Source organism: Aspergillus undulatus (genome assembly GCF_047715775.1).
Source record: "Aspergillus undulatus strain CBS 261.88 unplaced genomic scaffold BDV17scaffold_46, whole genome shotgun sequence".
Classification (NCBI taxonomy): domain Eukaryota; kingdom Fungi; phylum Ascomycota; class Eurotiomycetes; order Eurotiales; family Aspergillaceae; genus Aspergillus; species Aspergillus undulatus.
In genome coordinates this window covers 71,891-89,843 of record NW_027396650.1, presented here as the reverse complement: position 1 = coordinate 89,843, position 17,953 = coordinate 71,891, and the positions used below count along the sequence as shown (strand labels likewise).

The following is a 17,953-nucleotide window of genomic DNA, read 5'->3' as shown; positions in this document are numbered from 1 at the left end:
TGACGTGAGCTGGTTGAGCAACCGTTACTGTGGGGTTAGCGCGTTTAGCTGCCTAGACGCTTCAAGGAAAGACTGTCGCGGCAATGGCGCTTGGCTCCCCGTTGTCCCTGAGAGTTCACCAAAACAACCTCAACCTCAATCTCTCAGCCGGCCATGACAACTGAGAAATGCATTGTGAATTGATATTCATGTAAATGGCATAATAAGTGTCATTATTCTCTCAATCAAGGTAAGGTAAGTTCGTTTAATATCTGTCTTTCTTTTTTCAGGTAAGTTCTCACCACCGTCACCCTTGGTCTTCAATCCTTAAGCAATGCTAACCTTCAGCAGTCCCTTTTTGCAAACACGATGGCGTCCTTTTCTCTTCCTTCGACTCCCAAACCGACGCCTACGTCTACACCTACCCCCGAACGGTCGCAAACACCTGGCAAGTGGCGTCATCCGCAATTGAACGAAATTGTGCGGCGACAGCATGCGGGGACTTTCGGGGATCGCAATGTGAGGAAACTCATATGGAACGGTGTCGCTTTATTCGCGACCTGGACTCTTGGGAATACATTCAGAACCTAGTATTTAATCCTGATCGAGGGTTTGTCGTTCGTCAGGCTAACCACGTTGCCATAGCTCTCGTTGGATCCAAAGAACAACCGAACTTCCAACATACCCCGACCTGTCGCTGCTTATCCTGCAATTGGTCTTCGTTTTCAACATCCTTGTTGCATTATATCCCCTCTTTCGACCGAAGGATGAAATTTCCGATATTCCTCTTACGCCGACCCAGCGAGCCCTTCTTGGGCTGAATCCGTCGGCGACATCCTCTCCGACCCCAGCAACCTCCTATGTGACGCCGCCGAAGTACCGTGTTTCTTCCTCCAGGGCAGCCAGTCCAGCCAGTCACTCTGGGTCGCCGTTATCCAACAGCGCCAGCGCCTCCAGCTTTCGATTTTCGTCTAGTACGCCCTTCTCTCCGTCTCCCAGCCCTTTGTTACACAAAAAAGCTGCGAATGGTGGAAGAGAGCCTACACGCAGGCCGAGCTTTGGCTCATCTTCGCCGCTCAATCGGATATCCCCTTTCAAAGAGTCGATTGCCATGCCAGCGACTCCTTCGCCGGCCGGGGGAAAGCGGGGAAGTCTGGGAATGAACAACAAGTGGTTGTATGAGCGGAGCAGACGTCCGTCTATTAGCAATGGTAGCTTCTGAAGCGGCGCCTCTACTGGTCCCAAACGTATGTTATGTAGCTCTGTTCTTCAAGTGGTGTTTCTCTCGGGAGGTGTTCGGTTCGGTTTTTAGGTTATTATATGCGCGGCGCATACAGCATTGCCAGTATTCTGAAGTTTTCCCTTATATCCTAGAGAGAAATCAAATTAAATCCCAGTTAAATCACCTGCCTCAAAATGTCATACAAGATTTGGCGTGTTTTATCATGACGTTACCGTTGGCCTTTTTTTAGTGGGGAGGCCCCGGATATGACAAGGTACACGCCTCCAGCTTAGAACGCAAGTACCGTACCCGCATCGAACTTCCAAGAAAGCCAACTTCACCACTTCACTACGCTTACCTGCGCGCCGCACCATTCTTTGCGGTCCCATCCTCCTTACTCTGACGCTTCAGGGATCATTTTATCGAAGAATTACTTCATATGACTTGCTGCATGAGGACAAGAACCTAAACGTCACGTCGGCGGTTCAAGATGGGAGCCTCGGAGTCCAAGTTAGTCTTCAAGCAGGGAATCTTTCGCTTATCGGAGGAGAAGGAGATCCCTGCGGACGATCCATACTGGACCAGAGTAAGTTCCCCTTATGTGAATTGGTGGGATCTCATGTCCGGATGCTGACAACTTAGGTGCAGTTCTGGGAGCTCCCCGAATCCACGGAGGATGTCTTCAGCCTGTTCACCCCAGCGGACATACGACGGACACGCGATAACGCACTAGGGAACTTCGAAACGTTACTGCTCTCTATAACCTCCCGCTTGACGGCTCTGAAAAACCACCCCTCCTTCCCCGACCCGGATCTCGCGCCCGACCGAGATGCGCTGAACTGCATTCGCATTCTCACCCGCCTCCTCCCCTACGTGTACGAAGCGGAGCATCTGGAAGAATGGGAGGAGAAATTCTTTTGGGCTCGCCGGAAGAAGAAGACCAGGGAGGCTCAGTTGGCTGCAGATGTGCTCTTCGACGAAGCGCAGGCGGAAGACGGGCAGGATCAGGCACCTCCCCGTGCCAACGACTATGAAGATGTGAAACCCTTGGCTGAGGAGTTGATCGATACCCTCATGGACCTTCTCTTCTACGCAGACTTTACCATTCCAAAGCTACCTTCCGCAAAGTCCAAGGTCTCATACTCGATTTGGCAAAGTGGTGTCGGCTGCAATACTTCGATGGGCTCTACTAGGGAATTGGAGAATAACCGCTGCGAGATCCTTCGGTTACTGCTCACAATCACCGGAAAGGCAATGTACATGTCATCCAGTAAGTCACAATCGGGATCTTTGTCGGACTCTAGCTTACCCCTATCTAGGCCTGCTACCGGTTCAAGGTGTCAGGGCGATTACGTACATCACAACTTGCCAGGAGAAACAGGCCGTATTGACATTGCTATGCTCCCTTCTGAACACAGTGCGTTCAACGTGCTTGCTATCACAGTATACGGCAACTGACTTATACCTCTTATAGGCAATCAAGTACAACCCTGCCTCATGGAGAGTTCCCTATGACCATGTTGTATGGAGAGACCCTAGACAAATCTTGGTCATCTATTGTCTGCAGTTCCTTCTAGTTCTTCTTCTATATCCTGTTCCGGAGGATGGCCGTGGAAATCCACCAAAGAACTATTATCGTCACTATTTTGGTCGCTTGCACAGACCGCAAGACTTTCAGTTCCTAGTCGATGGCATGACCCGGATTCTAAACCAGCCTGTAAGTTGTTTTCCCCAAGAATTATTAACAGTTACTGATATCTCCAGATGCAAGCAACGACAGCTTATCTCCCCGGTAGCCAGAAGTCGGTCAAGTGGGCACCGGAGATGCTGGTTCTCTTCTGGGAGGCCCTACAATGCAACAAACGGTTCAGATCATTCATCATTGACTCGAATCGTTCACACGACTTCATCGTTCTTTGCATATTCTACAGCATCACTTACAAGTCCGATCCGGCAAAACAAGGCGTCGTTCGGATGTGCATATTCATCTTACAAACGATGAGTACTGAGCCTACTTTCGGGAAGAGTCTGAACAAGAAATTCGAAGGACAAGAAACATTGCCGCAGAGTATCCGGATACCCGGTTTCAGAGGATCTTACGCCGACTTCCTCCTTATAGTACGTCTATCATCATCATTCACTGACTTTGTTAACCTGTTGTAGTCCATCCACACCTTGATCACCAAGAGCAAAGGCAACTTGACTGCCGTGTATCCAGCTCTTCTTGCCGTGATTAATAACATTGCGCCCTACGTCGAGAATTTGGTTGCGGAAACATGCGCCAAAGTCCTACAATTATTCACATCCATGTCGGCGCCAAGCTTTCTGTTGGCCAACGAGACGAATCATGCACTACTTGCTTCGATACTCGAGTCTATTAATGCGATTCTCGAGCACAAATTTACGAGTGCGTCAATCTTCCTGGATTCTTCGTTCATCGACTTACTAACGATGGTCAGAAAACCCCTTCCTGGTATATGCAATCCTTAAATACAGGAAACGGTTCGAAGCGGTACGGGAATTCACCCTTGAAAGTGGTCAGCAGGAGATAGAACGACAAAACCAACGAAGAAAGTCCGAGAACCGTGACTCTATCTCCAGTCCCGTTCTTTCGGCTGCCGAGGATGATCCAAGTCTTTCTTCTGGGGCGCGGTCACCCGCTCTGGGCCGCATCCCAGAGGAAAACAATCCGTTCGCTATCGGAGGGTACGACTCGGATGAAGAGGGCGAAGGACAACATAGGCCGGAACAAGACTCGGCGTCCGTCCAGACGTCTCGCAGACAGTCAATATCCTCCGTAGTTGATGAGAGTGTACCATTGCAGCTTCGAGGCATGTCGGAGAAGGCTCGGGGCAAGATGCCAGCGGGACAGCCGTCGTTCTCAAGACAAAACAGCATGACAAGTCAGATCAGCATGTCGACTGTTTTCCCGCCATCTTCGAATGGCTTTACGCCCACTGCGGCTTGGGTAAGTTACTCTATCCTCCTCGATACGGTGTGTTCAATCCACTAATGTTGATTTAAGCTTGAGTCTTGGTTACCCGAACTCCCACTGCATACGATCCTTACTATCATCTCTGCCATCATACCCAACATTCCCGAGGACGCTTTCCAGTCGTCCTCTAACTCCGATACCCGCGCACTTATCAGTAATCTTCGCTCATTCGCAGAAGACCCTATAATCCAGAGCATTATCACCGAACCTGCTCCGGCCTGTGTCCATTCTTTCGAATGGTCAGCTCTTTCGATGGGCTGGTACGAGTCTCTGCTGTGGGGATTCATTTTCTCTTCGGAGATGGTGGTCGGCTCCGCGGCTGGCGCAACGCCAGGCACAGTCGGTGTCTGGAACGGAACCTTAATCAAGCTATTCAGGGTGCAAGAGGCAGCCGCGCAGGGTCCTACACTACTGGCGCCCAAGGGTGCGGTGGACGCGGTCGGAAGTAACCTGGTGCAGAGGATTGGAAACCTGAGTCTGCGGCGAAACAACACGCAGCCCGAGTCGCAAAACAACTCGGGGTCTCCGTCGGTTCGCGAGGTTTAGTAGACGATGATTGTGTTTATTCTTCTTTTCTTTTGCCTTGAGATACCTAGCTTGTGTCTTGTATAACGATTGAACCATTGTAGATTTGTCATGCGGTATAACTGAGTAGTCCCGGTAGATCTTCCTCATCTATCGGCCCGATAACAAGAAATGATATCAATGATATCGATCTGGCGAGCCCCATACCAAGCGGCATCTCAGGGCAGGTGGGCAAATGCTTGCTTCTTTCTGGCTGCTGACATGGGCCGCCAAGTCCACTGGGGAATTGATCAACTCCAGCCAATCGATTCCGCATGCTCCCAGGCCCCAGCGGACATAAAGCCGGAGGGGCGAGCTCACCTCATTTCCTTGGTTTCTGACATTCGACCGATTGCAGCTCAGGAACAGGAACAGGGACAACGTTCGTCAATTGGGGACACTGGAGCTTGACAATGGTTGCCTCTCGATCTCTCCTCGCCGCAGCCTCCGCGCTGTTCCTTGCGATTCCGACCGAGGCGGTCCAGCAAGTATCGGAGCTGCAGAGCATCCTCAAGAACACGCACGGAAGCTCCGAGTATAGGTATCCTACTGATTTCACGAGGGGGATTCTGCCGGTATGCTTTTACAACTTTACCTACTCCGGAAATTGACTGATTCGTTGGAATGGATGGATGAACCGCTAACCAGTTCCTTGCTGCTCATAGATCCCGGTTCATTCCCATAAGTGCGTTAAGCCTCCAATTGGAGAGAAAATGGCTGGTTCCTGTGACTAACAATCTATAGCGATTATTGGAGAGATGTTCCTTTCTACACTGGTATTTTGATCGCTGTCTATTTTTCTTTTTTTAACGCGCTGCTGACGAATTGGCCATCCAGCTCTCTCGCAAGGTTGCATCTCCGTTGAAGCCGATGTTTGGCTATACAACGGCACTCTTCATGTCAGTCAGCTTCAAAGCGACATCAAGTACATATGGCATACTAATTCAGTCCTAGGTCGGCCACGACGAGTCCTCATTGACAGAAGAACGCACTTTCGAATCGCTCTACGTCAACCCCATCCTCGACGTTCTTGAGCGTCAGAACCCCAAGAGCAGGTTCCTGACTGGCCCAACAACCAAGTACGTTTACACGCCCACGTTCACTGACAAGGTTCTCTTATCTAACGTGCGCAGCGGCGTCTTTGACACAACCACTGACCAAACCCTCTACCTCTGGGTCGACTCAAAGACATCTGGCCCAGAAACATTCAAGGCCGTCATAGCGGCCCTCGAGCCCCTCCGCAAAAAGGGCTACTTGACATCCGTCAAGAACAACGACACGCTCACGCAAGGTCCCGTCACCGTAATCGGGACCGGCAACACGCCGCTGGATCTCGTCGCCCCCGTCGCGAACCGTGATTACTTCTACGATGGCCCGCTAGCGACTCTCGAGGAGGAGGGCATCACGTCTCTCATTTCGCCTATTGCGTCGGCTAGTTTCTCTGATGCGGTGGGCGGACTTACCCTAGGCACGGATAGCGTTCTGAGCGACGGGCAGCTTGAGACCGTCCGGGGCCAGATCGCGGCTGCGAAGGAGAAGGGCATTCTGGCGAGGTACTGGGGTGCGCCTTCTTATCCTATTCGTGCGCGCAATATCCTCTGGACGACGCTTATCAATGAGGGTGTTGGGTTGTTGAATGCGGATGACTTGGAGGCTGCTGCTAAGTACTTTTAGAGTATAGAGGGCCTGGCATATGTAATAGCGAATTTCTCGTGGTCTCATCCCACAGTTTTGGAATTACTGTACTCTATCTAATAGAATATAAAACATGTCCCTCGCGGTTCAATGAAGCGACAGTCCGTCTAATGCCCCTTATACGTTATATACTCCTATTCTCCGTAATGCTAGCTTGTCTAACGTCATAAGCCAAGGTTGCGTTCTTTTTCTAAGTGTATTATAGGAATGGCCTAGGGCCTCTTAAATTGTTGCGTCTTGGTCTTTTGCTATGAGAGCAAGAAGAGCGCCGTCGAGGAGGGATGGAGGTACTGGCAATGTAAGTGTTGCCTAGTACTCAGCTATACAAGGTCAAAGCTTGGTCGGTTACAGTAAAAGTCGAAGGGGCTCTGGTCAGGTGCAATGGAGATGCTACGCAAGAATGGAGTGTTAGAGGGCATACAGGGGTAGAAAGGGCATGTTGAGTATCATTCTCAGAAAAATCATCGTTAGAATCCATCATGTAGTTGAAGATAGTTCGGGATAGCAAGTTCTAAATAGAACTTCAAAGCAAGAGTAAGGCCGGCTAAGCCAGAGGGAAGGCCAACTACATGTACGTTGTTGTAAGGAGGAGAGGTTTAAGCAAACAGTAGCAAAGTCTAATTAAAGATAACTGCCATGGCCCGACAACGCAGACAATCCGGGAAAAGCCTTCTTCTCAGTGCCGACGGCATAAGTTAATCATACAAAATGGTCAACAAGAATCAAAAGACGATGCTACAGGAGGTCCAGCGAAGCCGAGAACCCATCTCCCGAAGGATGGAGGGAACAGGATCTGCCATGCATCTATAGATAGTGCTTCCAGCCCAGGCGCGCCCAGCAATAAGCAATTTAGAGGATGGAGCCGAGAGCAACGCAAGGAAGGCCGACACCGATGAGGTCGCCGTTCTATAGTGAAATGTTAGTCAGGGAGTGGTTGGATGATGGATTAAGAGGGTACATACGGCGTTGGAACCGGAGTTCTGGCAGCAGGCAATGTTCTGCTTGCATTTCTGGTTGAGGAAGTCCCCAATGATGGCTGTGGATTGTTAGCGAAATAGTGTGAAGTAATGGATCAGGATACTCACGAATAACGTCGAGCTTGGAGCATCCATCGAAGAGACCGAGACCCTCAGCGCCAGAGCCAGCACCGATGAGGCCGCTGAGGGCACCGGCAAGGATGCCGTCGGAGACATCAGTGGTGTCACCAGCGTAGGTGGCCTTGTTACAGCAAGCAAGCTGGGCCTGGTCGCCGCACTTGTCGGAACCCTGCTTGACGGTGATGTCGTCGGGGACAGGGAACTTGACGTTGCTGTTGCCCTTGTTGCCGACGCCGTTACCAGCAGCCTGGGAGTCGACGACAGGAGGAAGGGCCGCAACAGTGGCGGCAAAAGCAGCAACGGCAGTAGCGATGGTGAACTTCATTGTGACTAGAAGTGTAAAAGTTTGGGAATTTTTGTGGAGAAGAGACTTTGGAACGAAAGACTGGATTGTCAGAGGAAGATTTGCTAAAAGAGTGCGTTGATGAGGACCAGAAGAACAGCTGAAGGCGACCCTCTTATATAGACATCGGATGGGTCTTTTGTTGCTCAAGGCCTTACCAAAACGCAAGCATGCCCTGGTACAGAGGATTCTTGCCCTCATTGGAGAGCCCCTGTGGAATGCACCACGCAAGGACCATCGTCTGTAAACTTTCAACTCATCTCGCCTTTAAGCATACTGTTCCTGGGAGCGGTGACCCGGTATGAGGTATGGATCAGCCGGTTGTTACCCTGCAATGGCCTGCAGCCACTGGATTCAGTGGGTTCGAGTGGCGCTAGGTATCTCAATACTGTTTCATCCCCCTGCTGTTGTTCTGTAGATCGCTCTATGCAAACGGCAGTACCTCGATAGGGTTGCATCCCAGCATGGCTTTGCCATTCTACAAGATGCCAAATGTCAAGCTGTAGCATCAGGTGTCATCACTATAGATCCTGTGAGTTGCGGGACTGCGTGAGAGGCGCAGAGCTGGTCACACCATGACAGGAATCAGCCGCAATCACCTCGTGTGGTATGCAGGCTCACTTCGGCATTTTCCGGAGCTTTGTTGGCCAGCCTTCAGCGCCAGCACCTGCCGCTGCATGCTCCATATGCAAGGGGCCAGCAAGGCTCAAGAACAGACTCATGTAGGCGGCTGCGGAGAGGCAAGGGATGCACGACCTCCTGTGTAGGTAATTTCCCAAGCAGGGAGGCAAACCCTCAGCATGCACTTCAGCATGCACTCCAGTTTCATGCCGATCATGAACAAAACCAACTTTGTTTACTTCTCGACCGGCTGGAGGTACGTAAATCACCGTGGCCATCGGCGTCCTTTGACTTCAACCCTGGGAAGAGGCGTTGTTTCTGTTTTCGGCCGTCGGCAACCTTCATCGAGCTCGCCGTGAGAGTCAGCCACTGAGAGTCTCAGGAATGAACTCGTCAGCCTTGACGTCGGTGGCCCATAGGCTGGCGGGCTGGTAGCAGTCCCTTCCTCGTGAAATGGAGCGTGTCCGAGTGATATTACGTATAGAGATCTAACATTTGAGCATCTCCGGATCATGCTCGGAAGACGTCCTTTGCAGTGATGAAGTCACCCTGTCAAGCAAATTCTCGAAGACGCCGGAGGGGATTGAATGCAACCCGAGAGTATTTGTGTTCTCGTAAATGTTTTCCGTAGCGAGCAGCCATGGTTCAGCCATTCAAGGTATGGCCCATCGTACTTGGGTCATCAACAAGGCGAAGCCAAAACGCCTGAAGCAATGGAGACTTCCTTCAAGCAGTCAAGGTTTCGTTTGACAGACCTCTAAAAGGTCTATCAAGAGGGTCACAAGATACTATCCGAAATGCAATAGACCTCTAGGCTGGACTCCGTAGCTTCTCAACGAGGCGCTCGTCTATAGTACGTCGTGCTCACCAATCTTTTTCAACACACCGAACCCTGCGTATCGTGTAGCATCATGAAAGACGCTGACCTCATCTCGTAGTCGTCCAGATACACCGTCCAGGCGCACGTATAAAGACCATACTATGGATGTCAACGTCGTGGGGACAGTAGACAGCTCCTGGGCTGCCGGCTCCAGATACATCTCTTGTTTCGCTTTTCTCATGTCAATGTTATGAGTCAAATAAGTTCATGTAATAGGCTAAGCTGCGTAATTGGCCTGTCATGTTGTGGTCGTTCTATCTTCACGGTAGTGGTGTTGGTGGGGGTGGTGGTGGTGGCTCAATATATATCATAAAAGTGAAGCAGAAACACCAACACGGAATCAGGCACTCCCGACAGGCAGCACCACGTGATGAGCAATACAATGGTTCCTTTGTTTAGTATATTAGAGCTCTCGTCTCTTTCAAAATCATGATCCTAGCAACTGCCATAAATAGAATAAACTAGTACAACATCTACTCAACCAAACACTACCATCACCTCCCATAATGTACCAACCAACCGACTACAAACCAAACCACCCCTCATGGCCTCAACCACAACTCCAACTCAAACTCAAACTCAAACCCTAACCTCACCTGCGACCTACGAAGCCTACCGCATAACCGAAACCTCCCTTGGCCCGCGCGACCACCACTACATCTTCATCGCGACATCCGAAGACGGTCCCTACACGGGACACCGCTTCCACGTGATCGGCAACATCCAAGAGGGCATGACATTCAACTACCGGCCCTGCATAAAGCCCGAGGAGGAACCGGTCTTCCAGGGAAAGAAGAGGCTTGGGAGGGTCAGTGTAGCTGAGTATGAGAGTGGCAGGTTCTTGGCGATTTGTGAGGAGGTCGAGGTGCCGGGGAAGCAGTTCCAGGGCGCGAGGAGATTGTTTCCGAATGTGAAGCTTAGACGGTGTCAGGAGTGGGCTGATGATGCTGTGAGGTTGTTGGTTGAGAGGGGGGTATTGGTTTTGGAGGGCAGGGAAGGATGAGGAGGGGAATTTGTGGAGGGTCTTGCTTCTTGAAATGTTTGATTGATGATAGTAATACAATGGCGATGAGCCTCGCTTGTCTAATGCAATGGTAAGGATGATGATGACATGATAGAGTACAACGAATGCAGCGCCGACCTTCTCTCAAGGCCCAACCCAACCCAGGTATCACAATAGATGAACGGAAAACAGAACAGAGCCGAAAACGAAGTATGCGGGAGAAGGATAGACTGTGAGTGCGTTGAGAAGCATCAATCACGCAGCCAAGCCCTCCTCTTCTCCTCTTTCTTCTCTCTCCGCTTGTCCTTAAACGCCTTCAGTTCCTTCTTACTCAGCTTCTTCGCGCTCCGCTCTGCCCGCAGACTTCGTCCATCGTGGGCGTTCGCCGCTGCATCCACATCAAAGTATGCATTCATCTGCCGCCGCGACTTATTCTCATCATTGTGATATTCCGGGTTCTGCGACTCCGCCTGCCATCGACCCGTGAACCGATTGAACGATCCTACCGCGCCATAGCCTGCCGGTTCCCCCATGCCCATTCCCATTCCCGGCGCGACCTGCGCTTCTTCCTGCCGCTCGTACTGCTGCGCGTACGGGGCTGTCGGGTCATAGTCGCCGTGAATAGCTGGGTTATACCCGCCAAGCGGAGGGGCGACTTTCTCGCTCGGTTCCTCTTTGTCCGGCGCGGAAGCTGGAGCCGTCCCTGGGGCAGGTGGTTCAGCTGCATGCTGTGGCACCCGCGGGTTCTCCCATTGTGAAACGTCCGTATACCGGTTATAGAAGTAGTATGCTTGTGCGTTTGCATCCCAGACTGGCTCCCAGCCGTCGTCGTCGCCCGGCGGAGCTTCATTGGGGAGAGGCGGAGGGATTTCGTCTGGTAATGGTGGCGCATCTGGTTCTGAAGTTCTCTTCTCTTCCTCTTCTCCCTCCTCTTTCTCTGATTGAGCGCAGTTTTGCGTTTCTTCTGATTGTGATTGCGATTGCGATTCTCGCGATGTGTGCTCTTCCTCTTCTTCTGCCTGTGCCTGCGCCTGCTTTTCTGCTTCGGTCGTCACTGTCGGGTCATTGTCTCTGCTTTGGCTAGTACTCTCTGGTAGAGGTGATGTGGAGCCAGATACGGCCTGCGGAGTGTCATTCGTATGTGTTGCGGACATTATGCTGCTGCTTTTAAAAGGTTGTAATGGATGTACGTAGTCGCAGCTTGTCGGAATTGTGATGCATGCGGAGGAAGACTCCGGGGAGAACGTTGTTCCGCGGGCCAGGCAGTGTAGATTGGATGACTAACCACTGCGCTTTAACTATGCACCATACAGAAGTACCCCCGACAAGGCACGAAGGGAGCGGAAATCAACTCAAATTGCGAGATCGCATAATGCAAAAATAAATGAAGGCTCACAAAAGAAAGCCGTCACAATTCACAGCAAAGACGGCTCAGAACTCTAGAAAGAGAGAAAAAAAAAAAAAGGGTGAGCAAATTGATCGTCAGCGACCAGATTCGAACTGGCGCGGGCGAACCCAGTAGATAAATCGAGCCAAACCAAACACCAAGTATTTGACGAAATAGGCGTTCGAATCTACCGCCTTAACCACTCGGCCACACTGACAATTATCTGTAAAAATGCGCTCTTTGCATTTATATTCCAAGCTAGCAAGCTCACTATACTGCACTCAGTTGCGGGCTTCAACCCCACCTTCATTGGCTGATCTGCGGAATAAATTCACATGACCCCCATCAAAAGGTTCTCGCCCGCATTTTCAGATTTTGATATTGGGGAGCTTGAAGGCAACGCGGCATTGTTTGCTGAAATCAAGACGGTAAGTTGTCTTTCTGCTTGGCTTGTTTCGTATTCCCGGTTTTTGGCTCTTCTGCCGCCCTCGTGGCTATTGGATTGAGTTTTACGCAATGAACGTTTAATCCTTGTCGATGGAGAAACATGTATAGAGAGCCCCGACGGTGGAAGTTTTGAATTTCAGAATTCGAGCTCATTACCTTGGTCTTCTTCGTCTTTAGATCCTGTTCAATGTTTGGTATTGTGTTTTCTGTCTTTGCCTGGTGCTCCTAGGTTGGTTCTGCGCATTGGCACTGCTCTGCGGGATATATACAGTTGCCGTCCTGGGTGATCTTACTTTAAACCAAGCCTTCAAACACAATATATAGGACAAGCCAAAGCTGACCATCTCACAGATACATTTGACGTCACAAGTCTAAGACTGTCAATTATCTGAAGCCTGTATCTCTTCTTTTGGATCATCCATCAACACCACCAACTTAAGAGATAAGAGTCTCCACGCCACCTAAAGCAACCACTCTTTCAAAGAAAAAGACAACCGCAAAAATGCCCCTAATCAACCTAACCCCCGACGAAGTAGACGACCTAATCTACTTCGTCCGAAGCAACGACATGGAGGGGCTAGAATTCACGCTCAGCGAACTAATGACCAAATACGACAAGCGAGCCTCAGTAATCATCGCCTCTGCAGTCGACACATTCCCCCAAGAGGAAGGCGGCAGCGGATGCAGCCTGTTCCACTACGCCGCTGCAAACGGCAACACGAGGATCCTGGAGCACCTCAGTAACATCCTCGCAAGCGCGCACATCACGACGGGGGTGCCGCTTACAGAGGCGGAAATCAAGAGCGCGATTAACCACGCCAATTACTCGGGAAATACGCCGCTTCACTGGGCGGCGCTGAATACGCATTTGGAGTGTGTGAAGATTCTTGTTAATGCGGGGGCTGATGTCGGGATTAAGAATGAGGCTGGGCATGATGCCATCTTCCTTGCGGAACGGGCGGATTGGGCTGAGCAGGCCAAGGCGAAGGGGAGGGACGAGGCGAGGGACGAGGATGCTGATGAGGAGGTGGAAATTACGGTTGGTGAAGGACAGGGACAAGGACAGGGACAGGCGCAGGATGCTGGGCCCAAGACGAAGGGGAGGGAGGTTGTGGAGTGGTTGTTGGAGTTTGGGGATCCTATGAACCCGCCTATTCCTGTACGGGATGATATGTGATGGTTTTATCTATCGCGGGGCTGTTTGATGTAATGTGAAAAGTTCGTTTGATATACATTATCTACCTATAGACCGCCGTGGATGAATTCATGCCTCGTTATGTTCTTTGCTCTTTCTGTTCTATATTCGTCTATTCAATCCAGTCATAGTCATAGTTGTAGTCATGATTTCCTCCGTGGCTTACCATTTCCATTGCGTTTATTTTCTGCAGCCGCGGCTGCAAGTAAAGACGTTCCCTCAGAATAAGACCCCTCGGCACGTATACCCTGGCCCTCAATCTCATGCGCCTTCGTATCAAGCCCGATCCTGAACTGGCGATCGCGCCATGTAACCGTCATACCACCCCAGATGGCCCAGAACCAAATTGGGAATGCGAGCGTTTCCCGCCCAAGCCACGCAGCAAGCCAGTATCGGAAATGCCGTCTTGTTGTTGCTGGTGCAGGAGGACGCACGAAGACCGGGGTGATCTCGTCTAGTTCGACGGTTTTGCCGGAGTGCAGCATTATGTAGACTGTCCAGTCGATCAGGGACCAGGTTACTATGCTGAGACCGATGAAGGTGAAGAAGGTTGTCCATGTGGAGAGGTCGGGGTTTTCGAGATATTGGGCTAATGCCGTCGTGACACCGTATGCGCCGTATAGTGAGCAGAGGATTGATTCGGTGCCCGGCTCGACGAGCGTCGCGAGCATGACGATGAACTTTCGAACGCGCAGCCAACGGACCCGGCGCGCCATGTAAGACCGGACGCTCATGTTCGCGATGGGTTGGAAAGCGAGATCTCCGTATACGAGGGCATGCTTGCCTAGGCGCTTGCCGTCCTCTTTTTCCTCGCGGACCTTGTTCTTCCACAGCAGGTCGCCGATCAAATGGTCTTCGCAGATATTGTCTGAGAAATAGTCAATACCCGGGTTGAATCGGCGCTTGGACGTCGGAGGCGAGGCAGTAAGGTAGTCGAGGTGTGAGCGCCGGAACATATTTGACTTGCCCACGATGCATGGCGCAATCAAAACAGTGTTGATGGCAGTGTACATTTTGGCGTGGGAAGACGAGAGAAACAATTCCTCAAGACGACCACCTCCCATAGCCAACGGGCCGAGCGACGGTGGACTTGAATTTTTCGCGTCACCCCTTTCTGCTCCGTTCGTCTGTAATACGCGCTGCTCATCCTTCAAACTGGCTTCCCCGGTAACATCCACAGCAACAGGCAGGTGATGCACGAATTTATTCTCCTTGCCCGAACCCGAACCAAGGCCGCATAATTTGTCCACCATACGCCCGCATACACCATTCCCAACCCAGATATTGCAGTCCGCAATCCAAACGATATCGCCCTTTGCCTCTCTATACGCGCGACTCATGTTCCGGATCTTCGGATTCGGACCGAGGTTGTAAGCAGGTTCATGGTCGGCTTGGAGGAGCGGATCCTCTTCTTCCACGTAGATGCGCGCATCGAAGCCTGGAAAGTCCGCGACCAATTTCTCGAGCGTTGCGAAAGCCGGATCACTGCGGGAAGACACGCAGAGGCATACGGTGAGTTTGTCGCGCGGGTATTCTTGTCGGAAGGTCGAGGCTAGGCAGTCGTACAGGTGCGGCTCGAGGCCTTTGACCGGTCGGATGACGGTGACGTGGGGAGCGTTTGGTGCCGTGGCGGAGTGGGATTTCTGAGGGCGTCCAAGGTAGTGCTTCCATCTAAGGTCGTTAGCAAATCGCAAACACAATTGCCAGCCTAATAGCCATTAAAGAGAGGAAAAGTAGGATAGCATACAGTTTATAGTACCCCAGAGCACACACAGCCGTCACGGTGGAATACCAGACGAGGCCCATCCAGCCCAGCGCGACCGACCACTGGACTTCGCCATGGCGGGCTGACCCAAAACCGATGGCGTCCGAAATCGACTGAAGCGCTATCATCGGCGTCCGCGACGGAAATAGGACATTCTATGGACGAGAGCCTGCAAAGGAAAAGGAATGGCGGCGGAGTTGAGAAGAGCGTGAGGCGGGGAGGGGGAAAGAACAGAAGAGAGAAGTTGTCAAAAGTTGAGTAGAGACGCGGTCAGCTCCACGGCATTGGACTCGGATGCTTTGTGGTTGTGACTTGTGCAACTGTGCTGGCTCTGGGCGCAAAAATAACGATCGGCTCAGGCTAATTATTCGATCTTATGCTAGCACCTGCAGCATCTGATTCAGGTCCCATTCGGATGGCGCGGATGGTGTTTGGTCTTGGTAATTTTATGAACGGATTGTCAAGAGTCATGGACCCGCCCCAGTGAGGCAGCGAGGCTCAGACACCTGCACCTTGTATCAGACAATGTCCATTATATTATCTGTGATGAGACGAGTTTTCTGCGAAGATGATGAAACCATGAAACAAAATTAATTGATAACCACGCGACTAGCCGGACGAAGCATAGCTATCCTACTATCTGTCTCCGCTAGGCTTAGCTCCAGATCTTCCAGACTTTGTATTGCCAAGCTTGATATTGTACAGTACATTTGAATCAATTCGTTATCATTATTATCATTCAACTGCGTCAGGTCTTCTTCTTCTTCCGTATCAAATTTGCCTGCAAAACATTGACTCCAGCGTCCTGTGCTGGCTGAGGTTGAGATTGAGGCTGAGGTTGTGAAGGTCCACCCAGAGCCTGGTCTGATTCCGCTATTGCGCCTTCATCCTTCTTTCGTTTCCGGACTAACAAGGTGTTGGTTATTGGAGTCAGCGCTGGTGCTGAGGCTGTAGACTTCTCCTCGGCGTTCTTCCCCACAACCAGTTGACCAACCCATAGCTCGTCAGCAAGAGCAGCGACCTTGTCGTTGAACGCTTTCGTGCTCGCAAACGAGACCTCCTCGTCGGAAAAGTCCTGTCCAAGGAGGAAGTTTGTTGCGGCCTTGTAGTCCTCTTCACTTAATACTGCATGTCCTCGCGAGGCCTGCGGCCAGGAAAATGCACTGCCATCGTTTGCCTGCTGGGACTTTGCCTGCTCGCTTGCTGCAGGAGCTGTCGTGTCGTCGCTTTCTTTTCCAGCTCCCGTAGTCTGCACTTGTTCTGAGCTGACCGGGGCATTTGAAGCAGACTCTGTTTCTGTTCCGGGGGCGTCCTTGACCTCAGTAAGACCGGCCTTGGTACTTAACATCGGATTCGTGTTCACCACACCAGGAGGATTGATAACCAGCCACAGAAACCCAACCAGTCTCCCTGCGGAACACTCCTGGCGAAAAGACATCATCTCCCAAAACTGTTCTAAAGACTTCACACTCCTCCACTGCCCGGCGCTCTCGGCGCTTTCACTCGTCTGACTCTCCGGATCCGGAAGTTCATCATCCAAATCAATCAGGAAGCGCGTCTTGGGATCATCTGGAAACCTTGGAACTAAGGACCGCGGCGGCGCATCAGGCTTGCTACACAGCTGACGGAGAGGGTAAGCGTTCAGCCAGCGCGGGCGGTCCTTATCGTCTGACTTTGCTGTAGGTGGAAAAAACCCCCTAGTCTCGAACCTGTCGCAGCCGGGCACGATGAGGTATGCTGTGGCAGAGCTATGTGCAGACTCCTCGTGCTTTTTCTCCTGCTCTTGAGATCCAGACTCAGGCTCATACTTGCGGAGGATGGGGTCCAGAGCGCGGCACCACCATTTGATGAGCCCGCGGTCGTCAAGGACATGCTTTTCGGGAATCTCGATGCTCCCTGGGAACAGGTACTGATTCTGAGACCGGGCGAAAAGAGACACGACCAGTCGCACCCCGGGTCGCTGGTGAGTCTGTACGAGGAAAGAGAGAAAACTGTTGGTAATTTCCCTGAGAATCGAGCTCTTCGGCGCAGCATTGAGGAGATGCAGGTGGCCGGTTGAATCCGCCTTTGAGACGAAGATGATGGTCAGGTGAGCTGTAGTGTAGACTAACACCTCGATGCCGAAGATGATGATCTCCGGGCCATCGCCATCGCTCTTGTCGGTCGGAGTCACAGACGCAGAGAGGAAATGGTTCTCGCAGAACGTGGGCTCTAGCTGCTCGCCTGGGGATGGAGCGAAGAGGGCAGTTGTGGCCGCGGGAGTGGATGAGACATGGCGGATGGTGACCTTTACATCGGTCGGGAGCACCTTGGCTAACAGATCTCCCAGTTCCACGCCGACCTTGGACATCGCCGCCTGTCCTTGGGACTCCGAGATCAGCTTTCAACAGTTGTGTTGGGTATCAATGCTCTTTTCTCTCATTTTTCTGTACTAAAAGTTGACTCCTTTGCCCCCCGTCAAGGAGCTCTTTTTCACGGGAGTGTCACGTGCCCTGGCCTTGTGTTTCCAGCCTCCAGGTTCTGTGATTCTGCTCATCTCTTCGTTTATTCCAGGCTCAATCTTCGGGCTGTATATTTTGATATATTCTTGCTACATAGGACACTGTACCTGAACACACGCTACTCATCCCAAAAGATCTCTACATTCGAACCCTTAAATTTCCGTACTCAAAGTCTTGCTCCATAGAGATTCACTACATTGCTAATTAAGAAGTCCCAACCAGAAACCAGAAGCTGAAGCGCAGAGTCCGAAGTGAGAGA

General features: G+C 51.4%; 9 protein-coding genes and 1 non-coding gene across 10 annotated transcripts; 5 read left to right on the top strand and 5 right to left on the bottom strand.

Moving 5' to 3' along the window:
- Nucleotides 1-131: 131 nt before the first annotated feature.
- Nucleotides 132-1,396, top strand: BDV17DRAFT_270378 (nuclear pore complex component-domain-containing protein). Its single transcript, XM_073758685.1, has 3 exons — nt 132-269; nt 331-569; nt 625-1,396. The coding sequence occupies exons 2-3, from the start codon at nt 349-351 to the stop codon at nt 1,199-1,201; spliced, it is 798 nt and encodes a 265-aa protein (XP_073612895.1). The 5' UTR covers nt 132-269; nt 331-348; the 3' UTR covers nt 1,202-1,396.
- A 135-nt stretch (nt 1,397-1,531) lies between these two features.
- On the top strand, nt 1,532-5,055 carry BDV17DRAFT_270376 (Hid1 family protein). The gene is made up of 8 exons (XM_073758684.1): nt 1,532-1,787; nt 1,844-2,471; nt 2,521-2,618; nt 2,676-2,918; nt 2,966-3,319; nt 3,365-3,608; nt 3,661-4,169; nt 4,227-5,055. Exons 1-8 carry the CDS (start codon nt 1,692-1,694, stop codon nt 4,740-4,742), a joined length of 2,688 nt encoding a protein of 895 aa, XP_073612894.1. The 5' UTR covers nt 1,532-1,691; the 3' UTR covers nt 4,743-5,055.
- A 15-nt stretch (nt 5,056-5,070) lies between these two features.
- BDV17DRAFT_270372 (uncharacterized protein) lies at nt 5,071-6,546 on the top strand. Its single transcript, XM_073758683.1, has 6 exons — nt 5,071-5,335; nt 5,426-5,445; nt 5,505-5,536; nt 5,598-5,659; nt 5,715-5,839; nt 5,894-6,546. The coding sequence occupies exons 1-6, from the start codon at nt 5,174-5,176 to the stop codon at nt 6,432-6,434; spliced, it is 942 nt and encodes a 313-aa protein (XP_073612893.1). The 5' UTR covers nt 5,071-5,173; the 3' UTR covers nt 6,435-6,546.
- Nucleotides 6,547-7,304: 758 nt separating this feature from the next.
- BDV17DRAFT_283521 (hydrophobin family protein) lies at nt 7,305-7,877 on the bottom strand (the record flags this gene model as incomplete). Its single annotated transcript, XM_073760369.1, has 3 exons — nt 7,305-7,361; nt 7,418-7,491; nt 7,541-7,877. 3 exons carry the CDS (start codon nt 7,875-7,877, stop codon nt 7,305-7,307), a joined length of 468 nt encoding a protein of 155 aa, XP_073612892.1.
- Nucleotides 7,878-9,940: 2,063 nt separating this feature from the next.
- BDV17DRAFT_293869 (uncharacterized protein) lies at nt 9,941-10,399 on the top strand (the record flags this gene model as incomplete). The annotated part of the gene is made up of 1 exon (XM_073762715.1): nt 9,941-10,399. The coding sequence occupies one exon, from the start codon at nt 9,941-9,943 to the stop codon at nt 10,397-10,399; it is 459 nt and encodes a 152-aa protein (XP_073612891.1).
- A 49-nt stretch (nt 10,400-10,448) lies between these two features.
- On the bottom strand, nt 10,449-11,606 carry BDV17DRAFT_160633 (WW domain-containing protein). Its single transcript, XM_073754665.1, has one exon. It carries the CDS (start codon nt 11,551-11,553, stop codon nt 10,651-10,653), a length of 903 nt encoding a protein of 300 aa, XP_073612890.1. The 5' UTR covers nt 11,554-11,606; the 3' UTR covers nt 10,449-10,650.
- Nucleotides 11,607-11,879: 273 nt separating this feature from the next.
- BDV17DRAFT_t119 lies at nt 11,880-12,003 on the bottom strand. The gene has a single exon. It is a non-coding gene; the product is annotated as a tRNA-Ser (tRNA).
- A 133-nt stretch (nt 12,004-12,136) lies between these two features.
- Nucleotides 12,137-13,436, top strand: BDV17DRAFT_270368 (ankyrin repeat domain-containing protein). The gene is made up of 2 exons (XM_073758682.1): nt 12,137-12,214; nt 12,585-13,436. Exon 2 carries the CDS (start codon nt 12,736-12,738, stop codon nt 13,408-13,410), a length of 675 nt encoding a protein of 224 aa, XP_073612889.1. The 5' UTR covers nt 12,137-12,214; nt 12,585-12,735; the 3' UTR covers nt 13,411-13,436.
- Nucleotides 13,437-13,445: 9 nt separating this feature from the next.
- BDV17DRAFT_270367 (putative ceramide glucosyltransferase) lies at nt 13,446-15,772 on the bottom strand. The gene is made up of 2 exons (XM_073758681.1): nt 15,176-15,772; nt 13,446-15,099 (listed from the first exon to the last, which is right to left on the bottom strand). The coding sequence occupies exons 1-2, from the start codon at nt 15,319-15,321 to the stop codon at nt 13,572-13,574; spliced, it is 1,674 nt and encodes a 557-aa protein (XP_073612888.1). The 5' UTR covers nt 15,322-15,772; the 3' UTR covers nt 13,446-13,571.
- A 33-nt stretch (nt 15,773-15,805) lies between these two features.
- Nucleotides 15,806-17,612, bottom strand: BDV17DRAFT_270366 (H3 histone acetyltransferase RTT109). Its single transcript, XM_073758680.1, has one exon. The coding sequence runs from the start codon at nt 17,541-17,543 to the stop codon at nt 15,942-15,944; it is 1,602 nt and encodes a 533-aa protein (XP_073612887.1). The 5' UTR covers nt 17,544-17,612; the 3' UTR covers nt 15,806-15,941.
- Between the last annotated feature and the right edge of the window lie 341 nt (nt 17,613-17,953).

Excerpts from the sequence above, each read along its gene's own strand:
- BDV17DRAFT_270372 (XM_073758683.1), top strand. The coding sequence starts at position 5,174 with ATGGTTGCCTCTCGATCTCTCCTCGCCGCAGCCTCCGCGCTGTTCCTT. Across the intron at positions 5,446-5,504 it reads ATCCCGGTTCATTCCCATAA|CGATTATTGGAGAGATGTTC; the intron begins GTGCGTTAAGCC and ends AACAATCTATAG. Across the intron at positions 5,840-5,893 it reads CTGACTGGCCCAACAACCAA|CGGCGTCTTTGACACAACCA; the intron begins GTACGTTTACAC and ends TAACGTGCGCAG.
- BDV17DRAFT_270368 (XM_073758682.1), top strand. The coding sequence starts at position 12,736 with ATGCCCCTAATCAACCTAACCCCCGACGAAGTAGACGACCTAATCTAC.
- BDV17DRAFT_160633 (XM_073754665.1), bottom strand. The coding sequence starts at position 11,553 with ATGTCCGCAACACATACGAATGACACTCCGCAGGCCGTATCTGGCTCC.
- BDV17DRAFT_270376 (XM_073758684.1), top strand. The coding sequence starts at position 1,692 with ATGGGAGCCTCGGAGTCCAAGTTAGTCTTCAAGCAGGGAATCTTTCGC. Across the intron at positions 2,472-2,520 it reads GGCAATGTACATGTCATCCA|GCCTGCTACCGGTTCAAGGT; the intron begins GTAAGTCACAAT and ends ACCCCTATCTAG. Across the intron at positions 2,919-2,965 it reads CCCGGATTCTAAACCAGCCT|ATGCAAGCAACGACAGCTTA; the intron begins GTAAGTTGTTTT and ends TGATATCTCCAG.
- BDV17DRAFT_270378 (XM_073758685.1), top strand. The coding sequence starts at position 349 with ATGGCGTCCTTTTCTCTTCCTTCGACTCCCAAACCGACGCCTACGTCT. Across the intron at positions 570-624 it reads GGGAATACATTCAGAACCTA|CTCTCGTTGGATCCAAAGAA; the intron begins GTATTTAATCCT and ends ACGTTGCCATAG.
- BDV17DRAFT_270367 (XM_073758681.1), bottom strand. The coding sequence starts at position 15,321 with ATGATAGCGCTTCAGTCGATTTCGGACGCCATCGGTTTTGGGTCAGCC. Across the intron at positions 15,100-15,175 it reads GCTCTGGGGTACTATAAACT|ATGGAAGCACTACCTTGGAC; the intron begins GTATGCTATCCT and ends TAACGACCTTAG.
- BDV17DRAFT_270366 (XM_073758680.1), bottom strand. The coding sequence starts at position 17,543 with ATGTCCAAGGTCGGCGTGGAACTGGGAGATCTGTTAGCCAAGGTGCTC.